The following is an 18840-nucleotide window of genomic DNA, read 5'->3' on the forward strand; positions in this document are numbered from 1 at the left end:
AATAATATATATACCTATAAACAGCTGAAGAATCTTTCCGTGGCGGAATATACGAGATTCTGGTGATAAAGGATGAGGAAATCCTGTTTACCTGTCTAATACACTATGTGTCACTGTGCGACGAATATATGAAAGGAAAGAATATGGCGAAGCGAAATCAAAATATAACAGCTTCGGTATCGGAAAAGAACGAAGGCGACACTTCACTAAACAGAATAACCATTCAAACGATTATAACAGGAAGGTGAAGATGTGAGTTTTCACGTACATACGACTACTCCATTACATATCCCACAAAGAATAAGGGGAATCAGAAGAGGGAATCAGCCTGTAATTCGATACATCTCCATATAATTCAAGGATTACCATAATATATATATATATGTGCTGGTAAGATGAAACAGGGACCTCAACAAGGAAGGTGGTATTTTACATGATGGGTTATATCATGAACACTATTGAGACACAAACATACCTGCTCCAGAAACACCATATTTCTAAATGTTCCTCTTCTGTGTCAAATTTGATGGATCCCCTTTCGCAAAGATATAAGCAGAAAGTTCCTCCTTTTTCCATCCTACTAGAAAGGCCCTCAATTCTATCAGTAAAACATACATTAATTGTTCTCTCATTGGAGCAATAAATATGGCAAAAAAATTGCATAACTTCTATTTACGTTGGTAAATGAATGATAGGCGATTTTGTAATTACAACTTTACGGCAGACAGATCTGATATGTAAGTAGTGGACATCCTGGCCTTCGAGAATGCTGTGGTACTTATATCTGCTTGCTCTGTTTCTTTTTCTACTGTCAACTTATGATTTTATCTCTAAGGATATTTTATCAATGTGTGATTCCTACTGCGGTGTCTTGAATGAGTCCTGCCTTGTTTCGTACGAAAGCATCCGGATGAGAGTGAACAGTACGTATAAATTCCATGTTTGTGTGTGTGTCATAGAACAGTGTGGCCTAATTTCGTAGGTGCAGAGGAATACAGAATCCAATATGCCATGTTTATCAGTAAATAAAACAGATGGAGACTAATGTTCTTCGACTTCTTCCGTATGTGTCTAGGCTGTTATGTATAACGAGTATTTAAGAGGACAAAGAAATGGAATATTCTCAGGAGCATCCTTCCAGGATTATTACATATAGCAAAATCAACATTCTCCATTTGGGCATCTCCTCTACTTTGGAGGTTACGGAAGATTTGTCTACCCCCACATTCAAGATGAATGGAGCATATAATGGTAGATGAAATATTTCGCGGCCTCCAGATATGTTCCTCAAAGGATGAGTTGTAATTGGTGAGTTGCCTTTGACATGTGTTTCGCATTCCAATTGTGACCAGCAATAGGGTTAATTATCTTCCTAATTTGTTAACTAATTCACTTACTTCGTGTACGTGTCTCTGGAAGTACGTGTCCCCTTGGTTTTCCCGGTAGGAGTCGTTCGCATCTCCCTGTACTCTGTAATTATGAGACTTCTCTCAGGTCATCTCACGTTAGGGCATTCATATGAACACCATTGCAATATAACATGTAAGTATGCGCGTTATATTTTGCCTCTGAAGCTATTCTGCTCGAGGTACGTCATTATCAGCCTGTTGTGAGCACTCCTATTATTGTTCCTTCGCCTCCTCTTATAGGAGGCATGTAAATCCTTGTGCTTTATACTCAGGGGGTTTTTTTCTTCAGAACATCCCCACAAAAATTCTGTGTGTATCTGCTGGGTTTGGGGACGTTTCCAGATTTTTCCTCGTTCAAACAGGTTCCTATGTGGCCGCTCCTGTACAACTTCACGTGTTGTGAATCCTATTGCTCTTTTCATCCATACAGAAGCATCATGGATAGCGTTATCAACACTTCCGTATGTAGTTCCTCATCTGTAAGTACACACACTTCGTGGTTATGCACCTCCCGTTTTCCTTTATGGCATCTTGTGCCCGACGGGTTATCAGTTGTCTCATATATCACATGGTAGGCTATTTCCTTCTGGTAGAGCTTGATAACTTTGTCAAAGGAACTATCTCGAATGTAGTGTCTCATACGTATGTGTTCTTTTTAAACCTAATTGCCACATACACCTCCACGCCTTTGTATCAAGTGAGTATGTGGTTCCCTGTTAAATTTATTGTTTTCGGACATTACATTTTCTTGAACACATTGTTCTTCCCTTCTGCGTCCTTTCTGTAAATTGTGGAACTAACTGTTCTCTTTGAACATATCAGAGATATAGGAGTATTTATGTTCCAAACTATCCCACTGATGTTTTTGTTTGTACACATCACCACAGTTGTGTGCATCTATCCCCATTACGTTGCTCCGTCAGGTAATTTCACCTATCACACTTCCATTTATCATAAATGTTTGCACCACGACTTGGAGGAAATGTTTCCTGGTAAATTTGCATCCTTCTTTTTTGATTCATCTGAAAGTTCTGTATGTATATATAGAATCTTCTACGGAACGTTTGTTTTTTATTTTGCATGTATACACTCTCTGGGATGTCTTAATTATATATTAACTACTTATATTCAAGGTCGCGCAATGGTACGTGGTCATTATCATATCATATATCCTTCTTCTTTTGGCAGTCATGGCTAAACATTGTTGTCTGTATGTGTACCCTTCTTCTGGCTTTCCGCTTTCTGTGTTTCAGGGGAAACTGCGATTCTAAGTGCCTGTATTTCTCTAGGGGACAAAGTCGGCACGAGGAATTGGTTTCGCTTCTTTGACGTCTTCTAAATAGTGACCACAGTGCAGTAAATGATATTTTTTGCGTGTGTATATATATACATATATCTATACTTCCAAAAGGAAGGTTAACCTCTGGAATGGGCCCCCCAAGTGTTAAGATAATAAATAACACCTCAATAAAGGCAATGGCATAATTATATAGTGTTTGTGGGGCTACCCCGCGTGTGGGGTGTCGTTAGGATTGCCAGTTCCCTGTCCCAAGAGTCGTAAGCATAAGGACAGAGGGGGTAGCATCCGTAGCACTTAAGGACATTATGTACTCCCCACAGCGCAGGATTTATGTGTCGTGTGTTGTGACAGATTTGCATAAACTGATAGGTAAGGCAGAGAGGCTGGTGGATAAAATAGACTGAAACTACTAGGAAAGGGAAGAGGGGGGCGATACCCGTTGGGTAATATCCGCGGCTTGGTGATCCGATGCAGGAGGCCTCCAATCTGCACGTACAATATCAGGAAATTGAATAGTTCGGACCGTAAGTACACCTTCACAATCTGTACTTATTTTACATTTATATTTTCCGTGTTTACACCAGCTGTAATTCTCTTCAACCTTTCAACACTGAGAACTGCAGTAGAAGTTGATATTTCTGCATTTCTACCTGCTGCGAAATTTGGTTCCTGACGGAGCTACCACGTTTCAGATGTGCACTTAAATATTTCGGAATCCTGACCGGTGCTCTGACAATTTTTCCATGGGTGACGTCCTCACATTCAGAGTGACAGCACCTCACGGAAGTTCCAAATAATAACCTGGGCGTTGAGAGGTATTGTCATAGGGAGTAGCTGTAATAGACTTTGGTTGTGATGAAAAAGTATCAATAGTTGTTCTTTGTATAAGATTTTCATTCGAAATAAGAGTAATTAGCATATGCAGGCAATGTATTCCCCAGTGCCAACCTAATGAATGTCACAGGATGAATCCTTTTCATTAGGAAGTATACTGCGAAAGGCGTGTGCACATGCCAGTTCGCACAGTATGCAGAGCAGTTCTACGGTTCTCATTAGACCTTTCCTTATTCTTTCGTATAAATAGTGAGGATTCCTAAAAAAACCAGAACATGTAGTAATGGTGAAATAAGTGGTCAAAGAATTCCACATATTTACATAACACATGTTCTTGGGTTTTCTTGGGGGGTGAAAGTTGTGATACAACATTTATGAAGTAGTTTGTGAACTCACCTAGGATATGATCTGAATAGACAAATTCTATGTATGAGTTATTATGGTGGTATTGTCTTTTACTATTATTCAGGAGGGTAGGAAATCTGGTTTTATATATCTCGCACGGAGTTCCCCGTGTCCAATGCTACGTCCATAAAATCGGTTAAAGGTAAATATTCTGAACTAATAATTCTGCCTATATAACATTGACATATTTGTTTTACATCACATTGTCATCCCTGATATATTCGGCGATGAGGTGTGCATATTCTGGAAGATCATGTAATAAATACATATTGTCTTATGAAAGGAAAGATTCGGACACTACGGAAATGTCATGAACAAGTACATCAAATAATGGTGTGGGTATGCATATTATATGTCCTACGCCAGAGAAATACTCTTTCAGAAAAATCCGCACTTTAGTTTGCTGCGTCTCTAGAGTTGGAAAAAAGCGTGCTTTTTCAATAAAATGATAACAGTCGAATTAGGAACATAGGTATTGTTTATAAATCCATGTTATATTAATAAAGTGTGGGGAAGACGCCACCCTGCCGATTACAGCCAGTCCCTTCATCATGAAATGGAGCGTAGCCTCTTCGTTACCTATCTATTAGGGAGTAAATAGAAATTGAAGAGGATCTCCCAAGAACAAGAATAGCAGAAGGAATTGTACTATTATACAGTACGTGCCATGTCATGATAGGCCATGTGGTAGAACCCAAGGGCTTCAGATATCACTTATGGATTTATCAGTGAGTGTAATATATAACGTTAATTCACACACAGTTGCGGAATGAAATGAAGATACCGCATATACAGCGCCCTCGTAGTCCTAGGTTAACCCTGTGCCTTTCGAATAAAGGAGGATATTTATAAATTCTCCTTCTTTTTTTGCTTCGGCTGCTCAGTTTCCTCTGATTAATTAGTTTTCGTTTATTGTTGATGGTGAACTGCGTCAAGCATTTCTGGAAACTATTTTTGCTCGCTATAAGAGTAAGCACACGTGCAATTATGCCTTGTTAATAATGCACAGAAACGGGCGTACGCGTAGAAAAGGGAAAAAGAGAATTGACACAAATTAAGTATAATACATACTATGTCGTCTCATTAAATCGTATAGGAGGCATATCTTATGGGATTTAATTTCGTTCAAGAAACGTGCGTTCCCGTTGGAAGCGTATGGGGGCTCTGTCAATTATGGGCGGATCTGATACACTCCTTAGATATTATGAAGTAAGAAAAACTACCCTCCTGGCATGGTGTTTCCAACGATGTGAATCACATAAAGTATACTCCTTTGGTCTTTATGATATTATATGTAGAACCACAATTGGGAATAATATGTTATATAAATTAATTTTTATATATAATTTTCGAGGAATTATTTTATGAGGCTGAGGCTAAAAAAGGCGTAACTGCGTAATTCTTATATTTCGTACAACATGACAGCACAATAGTAAAGGAAGCCGTAGAATCAATGAAGTGTACGAATATGTCATGTTTCCGAAAAAGAATGTTCCCTCCATTTCAGTGTTTTTAGAAATTCACACAGGGCATCACGAAATAAAACATGCCAGAGAACAAAAAAAACAGAGGCGCTTTGCAGTGTTCGATATTTTGCTTACTACGATGTATATGTCACGATTACTCTATATACACCTGATACAAGAGTTCATCGCAAAAGAGAGATCGCACAACAAAAATACATGCAAATATAGTCTTTCCGCAATACTGAGTAATATGCAAGAGTCCATCACTATGGTGTCCGCATGTTGTGAGGGAGTCATTTTTTATTATTCTTCCCTAGTTCATTAAATAAATGAGTCTATTTTTGTGGACCTTCTGAAGGACGAGCAGAGGACTGATGAGTCCTATTATAAAATTCCCAACCCTGCCGAGGCCGGGCTAGCATTATCTGGTTTATGTCCTAAATAGTCTCATGTAACCTGTATTATATTCGAATGTCTAGCTGACAATTTACATTCTTCTGATGCGTGCCGAAAATACTTGGATAGTGGACGGTCCCTAGTACACGGATTGTGGTATTGTATAACGTGTAAGCTGTAGCATTGTGAGGGAACGTATATTTAAGGAGAATTGAATTTCAGCATAGTGAATGTGGATAGAATATGTGGCCGCCACAATTTTGAACAGCCCAGAGGATTCCAATTAGGTGGGGATTGTGTAAAACAGATTAGGGTTGCAGAGGGGTTCTTGTGATCATATGGAAGGGCTGAACATTTCTCTTTGTGATGCTATTTATGTGTGCCGACTGATTTGTACAAATAGGAAACGGCATTTTTTTGTTTTGTTTTTTTCCTGTCCCTTCTTCTTGACATTCAGATGACTCTGCGACATACTTTGCAAAGAAGAAGTGCGCGGGCAGATATGGGAAGATCTAAATGTGTCTATACAGGGCAACTGTCAATAGCGCCATTTCAGCTCTCAGCAGTAGAATAGACAAGGATAGAGAAACCATTACAAATTCCTTCTGGCAGACGTGGAGGTTGCTGTTAACATACGATAATTCTATCACGAGGCAAGGGTGACAGAAAGAATGTGTCTTAGACAGTTGGACAATACGATTGCATTCGCCTTACCACAGGAATCGCATGGATTCATTGGGAAAGGATACAAAAATCCGCCCTTTAGACGTTAAATATTATCCTTTTTACATAACATTTCGCCAACAATACTCCGTAACCCATGGGGGAGTACATGAGATTGGTTGCCCCATATGGAGAGAATGAAGTTTGAGATGAAAACAGTGCCGACGTGGACATATTCATTTATTTTCATAAGAAGAAGGTTCTGGAAAATACACAGCGGCAATATGCATCAAGACATTGATATGTTATGTGTCTCCTCATGTTTTACATAAATAATAACTATTGATAATACTTGTTGTGTTTGGGTCACGTTTATAATAAATCGTTCAAACGCTATACGCACGGCTCGGGTAGTGTGTTATAGGAATGGAAGGGATTTTAATTATTTATAGGAATCTGAACAACGCCAGTCTCACTATGGCATGCACTGTTTATACGTGTATCTCATTTTAAAACACTGACAGATATTTAAATATACAGAGAGGATGAACACTTCATATAATCCATTATGGATAGGACTACACTGAACAGAATAAGAAAAAGAAGAAAGTAGAGGGAAATATTAACACATCGATTCCATGCAAGCTGTAGCATTCGTGTAAAATTACATATTTGAAATATGTTTCCTCTTCGTATTCATGATGAAAGTCGTTTTTGTTTGTTGCTGTTTATCTATGGTCACATTCTATGTATGAAAGAAGGAAAAAACCCCTAAAAGAAGATGCAGGAGCTGGGGTGGTCACATGGAAGGAAGAATCTTGTGGCATGTCCCCTGCAGACGCGTGTTGCTCGGAACGTCTATGTGTCTCCTTTAGTACAAAAAAGGAGCATTCTACTATAAGTAAGATTTTATGTTTATTGAGGGGCATCATTTTCTTCGTGTCCACCTTCTTGTGTAGCGCAAAAGTTATGAGGAACCTTAAAAATTAGTAAAAGTGGAGGCGCCTATTTCTATGACTACACACTTGAGTAATTTTTCCTTGACCCTTACAATGGTACATATACCTATATATATATATGTATACATATATCTACATGTGTGTGGTGATATTATCTTGATAAGTGGTATAAGGATAATATATTCCTTTTAACTAATTCCGATAGCGCACACGCCACTCGTTGGTATACCGAAATGGATATCACATACTGTAATAAAGAACATATTAGAATATAATCCTGATTTCGTACACATGGTGAGTTTTACAGGAGAGTTCTTTTCAAAGGTGTGTGCGTATTTTTTGTGATTTCTTTCTTCTTTTCTTCTTTTTTTTCCGATATATTTTGCAATACTCGACATGTTCTTTATTGGGGGGTACTTATTGCCGCGTTAGACTATACAGGCGAAGTAGAGGCAGAAGTAATAGGCAATGTTTTCTCAGGATACGGAATTGCCTGTAAATAGACACAACCTTTGAAAAATATTTCTGCTAACTATTCAATTAATAATTAACTGAAAGATTTTATAGTTATTTATTTTGATAATAGGGAGCTCATTCATGTGAATATGATATTCTCTTAGAGGATATACCCTTCTGGATATTAAGTTCTAAGATCAAGTGAACAGGTTATGCTGGGGTGATGCAGCTGTTAATTTTTTGACTACATGAGTTTAATATTAATTAAGGGAGGAATCCATTTCGAATAAGGGGATTGAGTAAATGGAAAAAAGTATCCGGGTGAATAGTAGGAGTTAAGCATCCTTAGCCGTACAATAAAATGTAAGGAGGACAAAATATTTCAATAAGCATATTTAAGAGTTCCTTCTGTCCGGTTACGCCAGCCGTTCACTATTAGGGATGTGCAAACGCGGTTTCATTAATTTGGTCAAGAGGATTATCTATTATGGGCAAAACTTAACAAGGACAACAACAGAGAGATATTAGTTTTACCTCCGTATATAAGGCAGCATAGCCTACAGCACAATCAATGTATGTCAATCAAAACCAAACATGAATAAACAGGCAATGAGGACAATAATGATGCACCATTTGGTTGTGATTACCCCCAGATATATATAATACAAGAGGGGACAAAATTAGTGGAGTTGTGGGGGTAATTAGAATATATTACAACAATTACATCATAGAGATTAGGAGAAGATTCCAGTATTAAATCATGGGAAGAAACTGAAATTAACAAATGTGTGTGAGTATAGAGGAGTTTTCCATTCTGCATATCATGAGTTGTAGTAAACTAAAAAAAACATAAGCCATTTCTCATTTGGGGGTTTTCAACGAATTTACATTATGAGTATCAACTGGAGATGCATCAACTCCGAGAGGTATAAAAAGGATATTCGCCGAAGAAATACAAGTAATTTATATGCCTCTATACATTGCTATCATTTATTGATAACAGCCTATGTGGCGTTGATCTCTTTATATCTTATCATGGAACACATATATACCCATGGATATACATACATATATCTATATTTCTTCCATTATATATATGCGTTTAGTTCATGAGTCATAAGAATAAGAAGCGTTAACCTTGTGAATTATGATGGAAATCTGGCGTCCTAAAGGAGGGGGATAACCAATGCCGGGACAAGAAGAGGACAGAATAGTACCACTGGTACACATTCATACCCAGAAGAAAAACATACTTAGCCTTATATGCAGATCTGGATTGGAAGATTGTTCATTTGGCATAAAAATGTGACTGCTAAAATTAAACAATTGTTCATGACGTGTCTTATCTATGCCTATATAAATGGAATAATGGATTGTTGAATTTGAACTGGTATAATATGAGTTATAATTTCCTATTGAGCCTTAGTTGTATGTTGCATACGATTGGGGGGGTTGTTATAGCTCTTAAATGTGTTTATGCCATCCTGTGGAAACCGCTACCACTCCAATGGAATACAGATATCCACATCGGATGAATACCGCCTAAACTGGTGAGCCGCTGTGCCTATATGGTTTCCTTTATAGTTACCTTTTGTGAATGCGTCCTTATGCCGCATCCTTTACGTGAACCCGTCTTTTGATGTTTTGATATTTTCACCCGTATCTCCTCGCATGTTGCATCCTTCCTGTGTAAGTTTTTTTCCCGTTTCCCCACTCCTATAAGTATGTTAATTCATATCGCAGCTTCCTCGCATATCATTCCTCTTGCCGCATAGTGGTTGTGCATGCATTTTTCTGCTGTATCATTCCCAGGAAGGTGTCATTTCAGGTTCTTGCACTTTTATGAGAGTATTTTTTCATGGCGCCCTTTCCCTAGATATGCGAGTTCATGTGGCCTAATCTCGCAAAGGAGGCTTCACGTGGCGTAATTTCACAAACGTCGGTTCACGTGGCCTAATTTCGCGAATTTGGTTCCACGTGGGGTATTTTTGCCAACATAGTTTCACGTGGAGTAATTTTGCCAACATAATTTCATCTGGGCTGATTTTGCCAACATAGTTTCATCTGGGCTGATTTGGCCAACGTAGTCTTAGGTGGCGTAATTTTTCGCGGACGTGGTTTCATGTGGCTCTTTTCCCAAAGTCTTTTCATGTGGATGAATTTTTTGCGGGGTTCCCTTCATGGGTTATGCCGTTCGCACGCGCGCTGTTTTGTTTGGCTTTATTATATATATTTCTCTACTTAATTCCTTTATGAGGATACACTTGTTTGCGGCATCCCTTTGACGAAAATTTTTTGCAGGGTTCCTTTATAATGACATTTCTCGCAGCACCTCTATGAAGATACCACTTCTTCTGGCACTCCTATGAATATGCCTTTCTCTGGTGTATTTTTATCACCATTCTTTTTGTGTAGTTTTCTCATCAGGTTGCATCTCTTCTCCTGCATTGTTATGGTGTTCTCCCTCCGGATCATTGTTTTCTTGTTGTGTTACGTCACTGTGATGTGCACTGTTTTGCCGCGGCACTTTGAGGCTTTTTTTGTGTGATGCACTTGTTTAAGGATATCTATATGTGGCTTTTCACTATAATAATGCTCCTTTGTGTTACATTTCTGCATAGCCACATCCTTCTTGTTGAGTCAATATGAAGATGTACCTGTCGGTGGCATCTTTTTCAGGATGATATTTCCTGTTGCATTCGTATGAAGTTCTCTTTTTTTATGTTGTGTCATTGTGAGGGATCTTCCTTGTGGGGCATCCTTCTTCCTATGATTTATTTTACCGCGTTGTACTTTTAATATATCCTTTTGGTCGCCATTTTTATAGAGACTGTTCCCTTTGTCGTGTGACTATTAAGATTCATGTTTGTGCTGCATTTCCTTTCTGACGATAGTCCTGTTGTTGGGTGTTGTGATGAAGTTTCCCGGGCCATGTCATTATGAGAATTTTTGCTGGTGTGGAATTCTTACGAAGATTCTTTTTACCGCGTTATATGGATGATATTCTTCTGTTCGACTCTTTTATAAAAATGCCTTTTCTTTTTATCATGTTATTGCGGTGGAATTTCCTCGCGAGGCATTTTTCTTATGAAGATATTTCTGTGCCGCGGCATTCCTTATGATCCTATTTTCTGGCTGCAGCCTGAATATATGGTTTTGTATCATTTCTTCTATATGTAGGGTTCTTCCTCGCGCGGCATCGTGAAGATGTTGGTTTGTGTGTCATGTCTTTTATGACGATGTACTCTTTTTGCGGCATTTTGAAGATGTCGTCTCGTGTGTGATTTCCTTTATGAATATGCTCGTTTTCCGCGGCATGGTTAAGATGCTGTTGCGTTGTTTATTTCTTTTATGAAGATTATTTTTTCTCCTGCTATCTCCCCGACGTTTCTCGGTTTCATCCTTCTGAAGATGTTCCTTTGCATCGATTATTGTGAAAATTTCTCTTCACGTTACATCATTGTGAAGATGCCTTCCTGGCTGCATCTTTCCGGATATGTTGTATTGTATGTCATTGTTTTTTATTAGAGATTTTTCTTCCTTAACATTCTGATGGACCTATTTTTCTTTTCTCTATTTGAAGCCATTATGAAGATATTTCCTTCCTCTGGCTATTGATGACGATGGTCACGTATGTGAAGTATAAATAGCATGACCATACTGATGTAGTAGCATTACTAAACATGAATAATCTATCGAGGTTTGAGAGTGCACTCTTATCCCTGATGTATTATTGCTTTAAAAGTCATGATTTCTATGGAATACTATTATGTGAAAAATATTGTTACCTGGATAACATTTTTAATTGAAAACGGAAGTTGTGTCAAGAGTATGGATCTCCTGCAATTTTATTTTACGAAAGCTATTGACGTGTCCGTAGTACTCATATAGGCAGAGTACTAGCATGCTTATCGTTTCGTTACATCAGGAGCACTGGAGCCCCTGGGGTACTCTCCTTCGCATAATACTCCTGTGCGTCCTTAAGGCTGGTGCAACCCGGGATGAACGTGTAGTACTGCTATGTGAAGTGCATGAATATTCTAGAATTCTTCCTTAAACCGTACTATGGTGTCTGGATTGTCAATAGTCCAAAATCCCGAGATTCTCATGGCACTGTTATAAGAACGTCCTAGTACCTCAGCTGTCTGCATGACCTCCAGTGCAATCATACTAAGCTGCACCTTTATGTGTTGTTCCATAATGAATATCCTTATATTCAAAATAAGATCTTATGAAAGATTACCTGTGTGCCAGCAGTAGTGTCATGTTAAGAGTATTGTCCTTTGGATAATACTTGTATTTAGACACCACAGTTTCTTAGTGAGTACTCTTGATTTGCCTTGCCAATATGAAGAAGGTACAAACGTATTTATAGTACTCATAATTGGGGATAGATGACGTGCTTGGTAAACCGCTATCTGGATGGTGGCGAAGCCCAGATAGTTGTACTAAATGATGTATTCTGGTCATAGGATATAGGTGCCGTAACCTTCTACTATCTGCGGAGAGCTATCGTATGAGGAGTGCACAGGCTTCGGTAACATCCTCAGGTGAATGATACTTTTGGTCCAAGTGTGTTAATGTGTGAAGTGCACTGTTAATTGAGGGAAGTTAATGTTATGTGGGAAGCGTTGTACCCCGAAGAGTAGGCCTATCCTTGGGTTATCAGAATGTCAAGTGTTTTGATGTAAGTTTAATGACTTCATTACATCACATGCGGGATTGCGGATCTTCTAGGGCCCATCTGTAATACTATTACTTAAAGAGTATTACTATTCGGGGAATCTGATGATCTTAAGAGTACATTTTTGTTTCAGGTATTGATGTTCCAGGAGTGAAGTTGTGGTACGGATATCGTTGTCTCTGCCGTTATGTAGCTTCATTAGTGGGACTATATCTATGGTACTATTTGTTGGAAAGTACGCGTGTACACGCGATAGCGTTCTGTTAACAATACTCTTGTCGGGATAATACATTCATTTAAAGTGGACAGTTGTATGGGAACTATGGATGACTGGAAGGCTCATTATTTGAAGAGTACTTGACTATATGCCATATTCATATCGGCAGAGTGTTAAGATGCCTGGTACGTTACTCTTTGAAGAGTGACAAACTGACGACCATACTGTGAAGTAATGTTTGTTAAAGTCGATAAGATATATGGCCTAATGTTTTATCCTATTCAGGGAGTTACACTATGGATGATATGACTGTTCCCGTAATAGTTTTATATGAAGCGTACTATGGTGTAAACCGCATAGACCTGTTCAGTGCTGCATTTTTTGAAGATTATTACCGTTATATACGGAATGGTGTTCCTAGCTCAGCATGCCTGTCTCTGAAGTGCCATTATGTAAAGGGTGTCTATTTAAGTTTAATGGTCCAATTATATGAAGTAAGGGATTGTACAACCTTTAAGAAATGTTAGGAAGACCATCGTTCCGATAGTACTCTGGTGCCAGGGGGACTATGATATGAACCGTACATCTTTGTGTGAAATATTGATATTTCACGAGTGTCATTTAGAGAGCACTATCTCGTCCAGTGTATGGAGATTGAAGCATGATTCACGCGTTCACAATACGGATGTGTATGGATTTCCAATGGTGAAGATTGCAAAAGTCTCGTCCTGTATTCTTATATGAATGTACTAATACTTGAGCTGTGGTAATATCTGTTGTGCATTGATGTCTCAGTAGACTACCTCGTTTAGAAGTATGCACAATCTTCAACCGTATTTTGTGAGTATACTCATATGTGCGCAGTACTATCATTTAGGAAGCAAGGTTCTCCGCGAGTTATAGGTGTTCCTGAAACAAGGATCTCTGAGGGGTTTGGACTCCGACGCCCTGGATTTCCGTTTGTATTATACGAAAAACACTGCTGTCTCAGACTGGTTGCAATCCCTGAAGTATAATTATATTACGAGCGGTGCAATGCGTGAAGCTCCGAGACTTCAGCAGCACCATCTTATCAAGTGTAGAGATGTCATTATATTACGCCTGTGTCAGAATAACTTCTTAACTTCAAGTCTTGATATTCCCAGAGTACTATTATGTGAATAATGCATCTGCGTGCTAAGCATTGATATGGAAGAAATAGCATCGTGGGGATGAGTACAACTGTGCCCGGAGTACTATGATTTAAATAGTACTAACATGCAAAAGCTAACATTATTTCTACTTTGTATGTGTGTTTCAAGAATACTATTATATGAATGAAACCATTGGATGAAGTTCACAGATATACGTGCTGTAATCTTATATAAAGGGCACCACTGTGTAATTTGCTGCAACATGTCACAAGTGTCCATGCTTGTGAAATATAAGGGTGTACCAGCCGTAGTATTATATCGGCGTTCAGGGATTATACAAGTACAATACAGGCAGCTAAATCCTTTGAACCAAGGACAGGGCCCGGAACACATTTACTTAAGGAGGAGCAATATACCAGTGGTGATTCCATGTAAGGGGCGTGAATATATGGGGAGTGCCATTCTGTGGACTCCCCGAACATTCTGGATGCAGTACTATATGAAATGTGAGGATGTTCTGGGAAACTGTTATCTGAAAAGTTCCCCTGTGACTGCAGTGCTATTATTCGAGGAGCACATATGCGTAAGAGATATGGATATCCTCCAGTGTTACTGTATATGAGAGGTACGGAGTTGTCCGTAATACTCATATCTGGAAAGTACTGACACCGTCCTTGTGTTAGTATTTGAAGAGAGCAAGTGCACTTGGGGTACCATTATTTGTACAATACTGATGTGGATTCCCATTGCTGATGATGTGCGAAAATATATTTCTACCACTATTATGTGAGGAGTAATGTTTCCATGTACTAGTGTATGTGAAGAATTCAGGGTTTATGCTTTAATTATATGAATAACAGTGTCCTGTGAAGTCCATGGAGATTCCAGTATAACTATTGTTTAGGGAGTACCATTGTCTCTACTTTCTCAATGGTGACGGGTATAGAAGTCCTCATACTACTGTTCTATAAAGGTACAAGTAGTGGATCTATATGGATCACCTGGAGTCCTATTAAACAGACGAAAGCATGATGTGTCAAGTGTTTTGCCTTTATGAGTAGGATTACCCTTGGAGTACAATTCTTTGATAGAGTACGTTAATACAGAAAGTACCATTCTGTTTACAATACTGTTGTGTGGATAATACTTCCATTTGAACAGGATATTTTCTGAACGAGTATTCATGACTTGGAGTACTGTTATGGGGACACTACAGATGTATGTATAGTACTCATATCTAAAGATGCCTAATATGGCTTGTACCATGCCATTTAATCAGTGCCAAAGTTAAGCCGGTATTATTAAGTAAAGTAAAGAGAGGTGCAGAATTTATAACTTAGCTTTGTGCCTTATGAGGAGGGCCAACCGTTACGCAACGTGTCAAGTTCGTCGTAGTACCTCCGTATGGGGGGTACAATTCTGTGGGACACATTGATGTGTGAATTGCACGATTACTTGAAGAACACTGATTTCATGTACAGAATAGTTTGTCCTGATGAGTACAAATGTCCTTGGAATAGCGATATTTGAAGGGTCGTCATGTTGGTATAATGGCTGGATGATATAACTTGGGCGATTCTGCAGATCCGACAGGTGGCCTCCAATCATTTTGTCTAAACAGTAGAGCTATGCCAGGGCTACTATAATGTGAGCCGTATTATTGTGTCAAGAATACTGATATTCGAGGTGTGTCATTATTCGTAGGGTAATATTCTATGAAGTGCATGCATATTCTACAAGGGTAGATGACAAGGAAATATACATGTTTCCCCATTTCCCATGATGAAGAATGCGGAGATTCTCGTAGTACTGTTATATGAAGGTATTAATGGATGAGCTATACTGATATCTGCAAAGTAATGCCCATTTGGGGGCATAATTGTATAAAACGTACGGATGATCTGCGGCGCAGTCTTGTGAGTGTACTGATATCTCCCTAGTGTGGTGTCTTGGAATGCACAACTGTGTTAGGACTCTGGATATCGAAACACCAGAGTTATTGAAAACCTTGGAACTTCATGGCCTACCGTTTAGGCTTATATTATAGGGAAAACACAATAGTTGCAAATTCATACCACTCCCCGGAGTATTATTATATTAACAGCCGTATAATGTGTGGAATTGCGAAATTAGGAGAATACATTTACAGCAAGTCTACACATATGCGTGAAGGAGTATTGTCTAAAAATTACTTATTCGCTCCCAATGGTAACATTCCCAGAGTACTAGTATGTGAATAGTGGGGATGTTTGCGAAGTATTAAGATATTAGGAATAGCATTGTGAAGTAAATACTACTGTACCGGGAGTACTATGATTTAAAGTGTATGAACATGCATTCCGTATCATTATCTTTATCCGTTATCGAGGCCTACAAGGATATTGTATGAATAAAACCATTAAATGAAATAAACAAATATATCTGGTGTATTATTATAGGAGAGGTATGATGATATAGACAGTACACATGTGTCTAAAGTGTCAATGCTGGTAAAGAATACAGGTGTATCAGGAATATTATTGTATAGGTTTACCGGTTATGCTGTTATTGTAAGGAAGGCAAAATATTTTACAACTAAAACAGAGCTTGTAGCACATTCATTTGAAAGAAATTATTGTCCTTGCCCTCATGTGATATGTAGAAAGAAGGAAAAATGAGAAGTGGCATTCTGTGGAGTGCAATGATCTTAAAGATACAGTATTGTATGAGGGATACGGATATTCTCAAGAACCGTCCTTTGAAAGATAAGGATTTTCCTACAATATGCCCATGGAAAATGCAAAAGTGTGTGAATTCCGGGCTATGTGTTCCAAATTTCGGTTCCTATTATTTGGACGACAACAGTCATTGATGAGTATATATCTCTATGAAATAGTATTATGTGAACAATTAAGGGCTACATTCTAAAGGAAAGCGCCAGCCATTAATCACGCCCAGGTGCAGATGGTATAGCTGTGTCGAATTTATTATTGGCGGAGTAAGACAATAGAAGCAGAAATACTTGCATATGGACAATGCAAGGATTCTAGGGGAGATGTTGTTTGTAATGTACAGTGTCGCAGGAATGCTTTTATGTGAATGCCTCATAACATAGCGTCTTAGATACGACTAATTGGAGAACGTGACTAATTGAGGAATAATGATTTGTCTGTAGTATTATTTAAAAAATATCGCTCCCCCCAGGACTATGGGCATGTGCAATGTACGCTTAGCATACAGCCCTATTATATGAACCCTGTGTCTATACCTCCAGTATAATTATGTGTACTGTATACATGTCGCCTGAATATTATTCTGCACCAGGTTCATATTTTACAGTTTTTTTATTTGTAGAGTATTATTGGCGGAAGATAACACATCTCGATGGGGAAACATGATATCAGAAGGATAATCGTGGGCATTCTATCACTGGAATACGTTTATATGGGAAACATAGGCCAACGGGTGCTATTATTTGAAGAATAGAATGAGGCGGAGGATATACCCTTCTTTGGAAGACTAATATATAGGGAGTACATTTTTCGCGACCATTATTAAGTATGTGAGAAGGACACATTTCTCTAGAGTATCACTGCATAAACAGTAGCAGAATCCAGAGAGTCCCTATTGTGGAGTCGTCAAGATTTAAACCAGGAAGCACCATAATTTAGAAAGAGATATTTAGTAAGAGATAATAGAGTGGATGCAGCGGTATTCTAGGAGAGATTCCAATCACTAAGCGATACACATATATAGGAAATACCAGATGGCTCCGGTATATTTGTATTTACTGTAAGAAATACCCTTACAAGAACTGTTTACAGGATAACCTTCTGTCAAGGGTAATATTATATATAGAAAAGTGCTGTGTGAGGAGGAAAATTGTTTAAGATAATACAAAGGTTTAGAGAGTCGAATTCCATAAGGAGAGCAGCAGTTGTATAAATCATACCATTTCACCAATACACTGACTTGTAAAATAATTCCATTCCAGGAATACGCATAGACCAATCCTAAGGCTATTCATGCTGTATAAGAAACTGAGCGATACTATCACTAAAAGGAATTTCAACATACCGAGGGTGCTTATATATAGGAGGAACTTTTTATAGGCGAAGTAGCCTTGTAAGTACAATAATATGTCGTGAACTGTGATTATTCCTTCTCAATATTATTGTAATATAGATTCAATAATTATTCGAGTACTATTAAGAAAAAATGATTACGGAAGATTTGCACACCTGCCTTAATCTGTATTATCTTCCTCTTAACAAGACTCGAAATCGATGCGGTACTATTAAAATATAACAATTATGTAAAATGAAAGATTAAACTTCTTATACTCTAAAGAGGAATGGGAAATTATAAAAGGAATAATACTATATAGAAGAAGCTATTTCTCATGGAGAGTTAGGAATAATAATAACTTGGAACGCGCCAAGGGGATAAAATGAGCATAAGAATAAGAATACACATAAGAGATTAAAGAATCATTAAAATAGGAAGGGGGGAAGCAATCATATAGGAGCGGATGACTATAATAAAGTGTATCTAGGAATACAGCTGACGTATTTGAGAAAATTATCTACTTCGGAGGACGCAGAGAGATATATGTAACACCATATAAATACACCAAAAACCATTGGGGATATCAACATGACGATCAAAGTGGAAATGCCTAAGAGGAAAGGTACATAATTAATACATACAGAAGAGAATACGTGAGAACAGAGAAGACAGGGAAAGATGCTGAGGGGATGAAGATTAGACACTACACCCGAATGATAGAACACAGTAGGGGTGGCAAATAAGGAATAATGTGAGCAGCAGATCTTTCCCTCTGACAAAATAGATATATGAAATCGAGGGTTTCCTGTTTTCTAACATATAAACAAAGGAATAAGGACAGGTAATATCTTGAATCTGTGCAGAGTCCATG

The 18840-nt window shown here is 38.3% G+C and overlaps 1 protein-coding gene across 1 annotated transcript; it reads right to left on the reverse strand.

Moving 5' to 3' along the window:
• Window positions 1-1827: 1827 nt before the first annotated feature.
• On the reverse strand, window positions 1828-2316 carry C922_05456 (hypothetical protein; the record flags this gene model as incomplete). The annotated part of the gene is made up of 2 exons (XM_008821027.1): window positions 1828-2030; window positions 2211-2316. 2 exons carry the CDS (start codon window positions 2314-2316, stop codon window positions 1828-1830), a joined length of 309 nt encoding a protein of 102 aa, XP_008819249.1.
• Window positions 2317-18840: the final 16524 nt, after the last annotated feature.

This window comes from Plasmodium inui (assembly GCF_000524495.1).
Source record: "Plasmodium inui San Antonio 1 unplaced genomic scaffold supercont1.75, whole genome shotgun sequence".
Lineage (NCBI taxonomy): Eukaryota > Apicomplexa > Aconoidasida > Haemosporida > Plasmodiidae > Plasmodium > Plasmodium inui.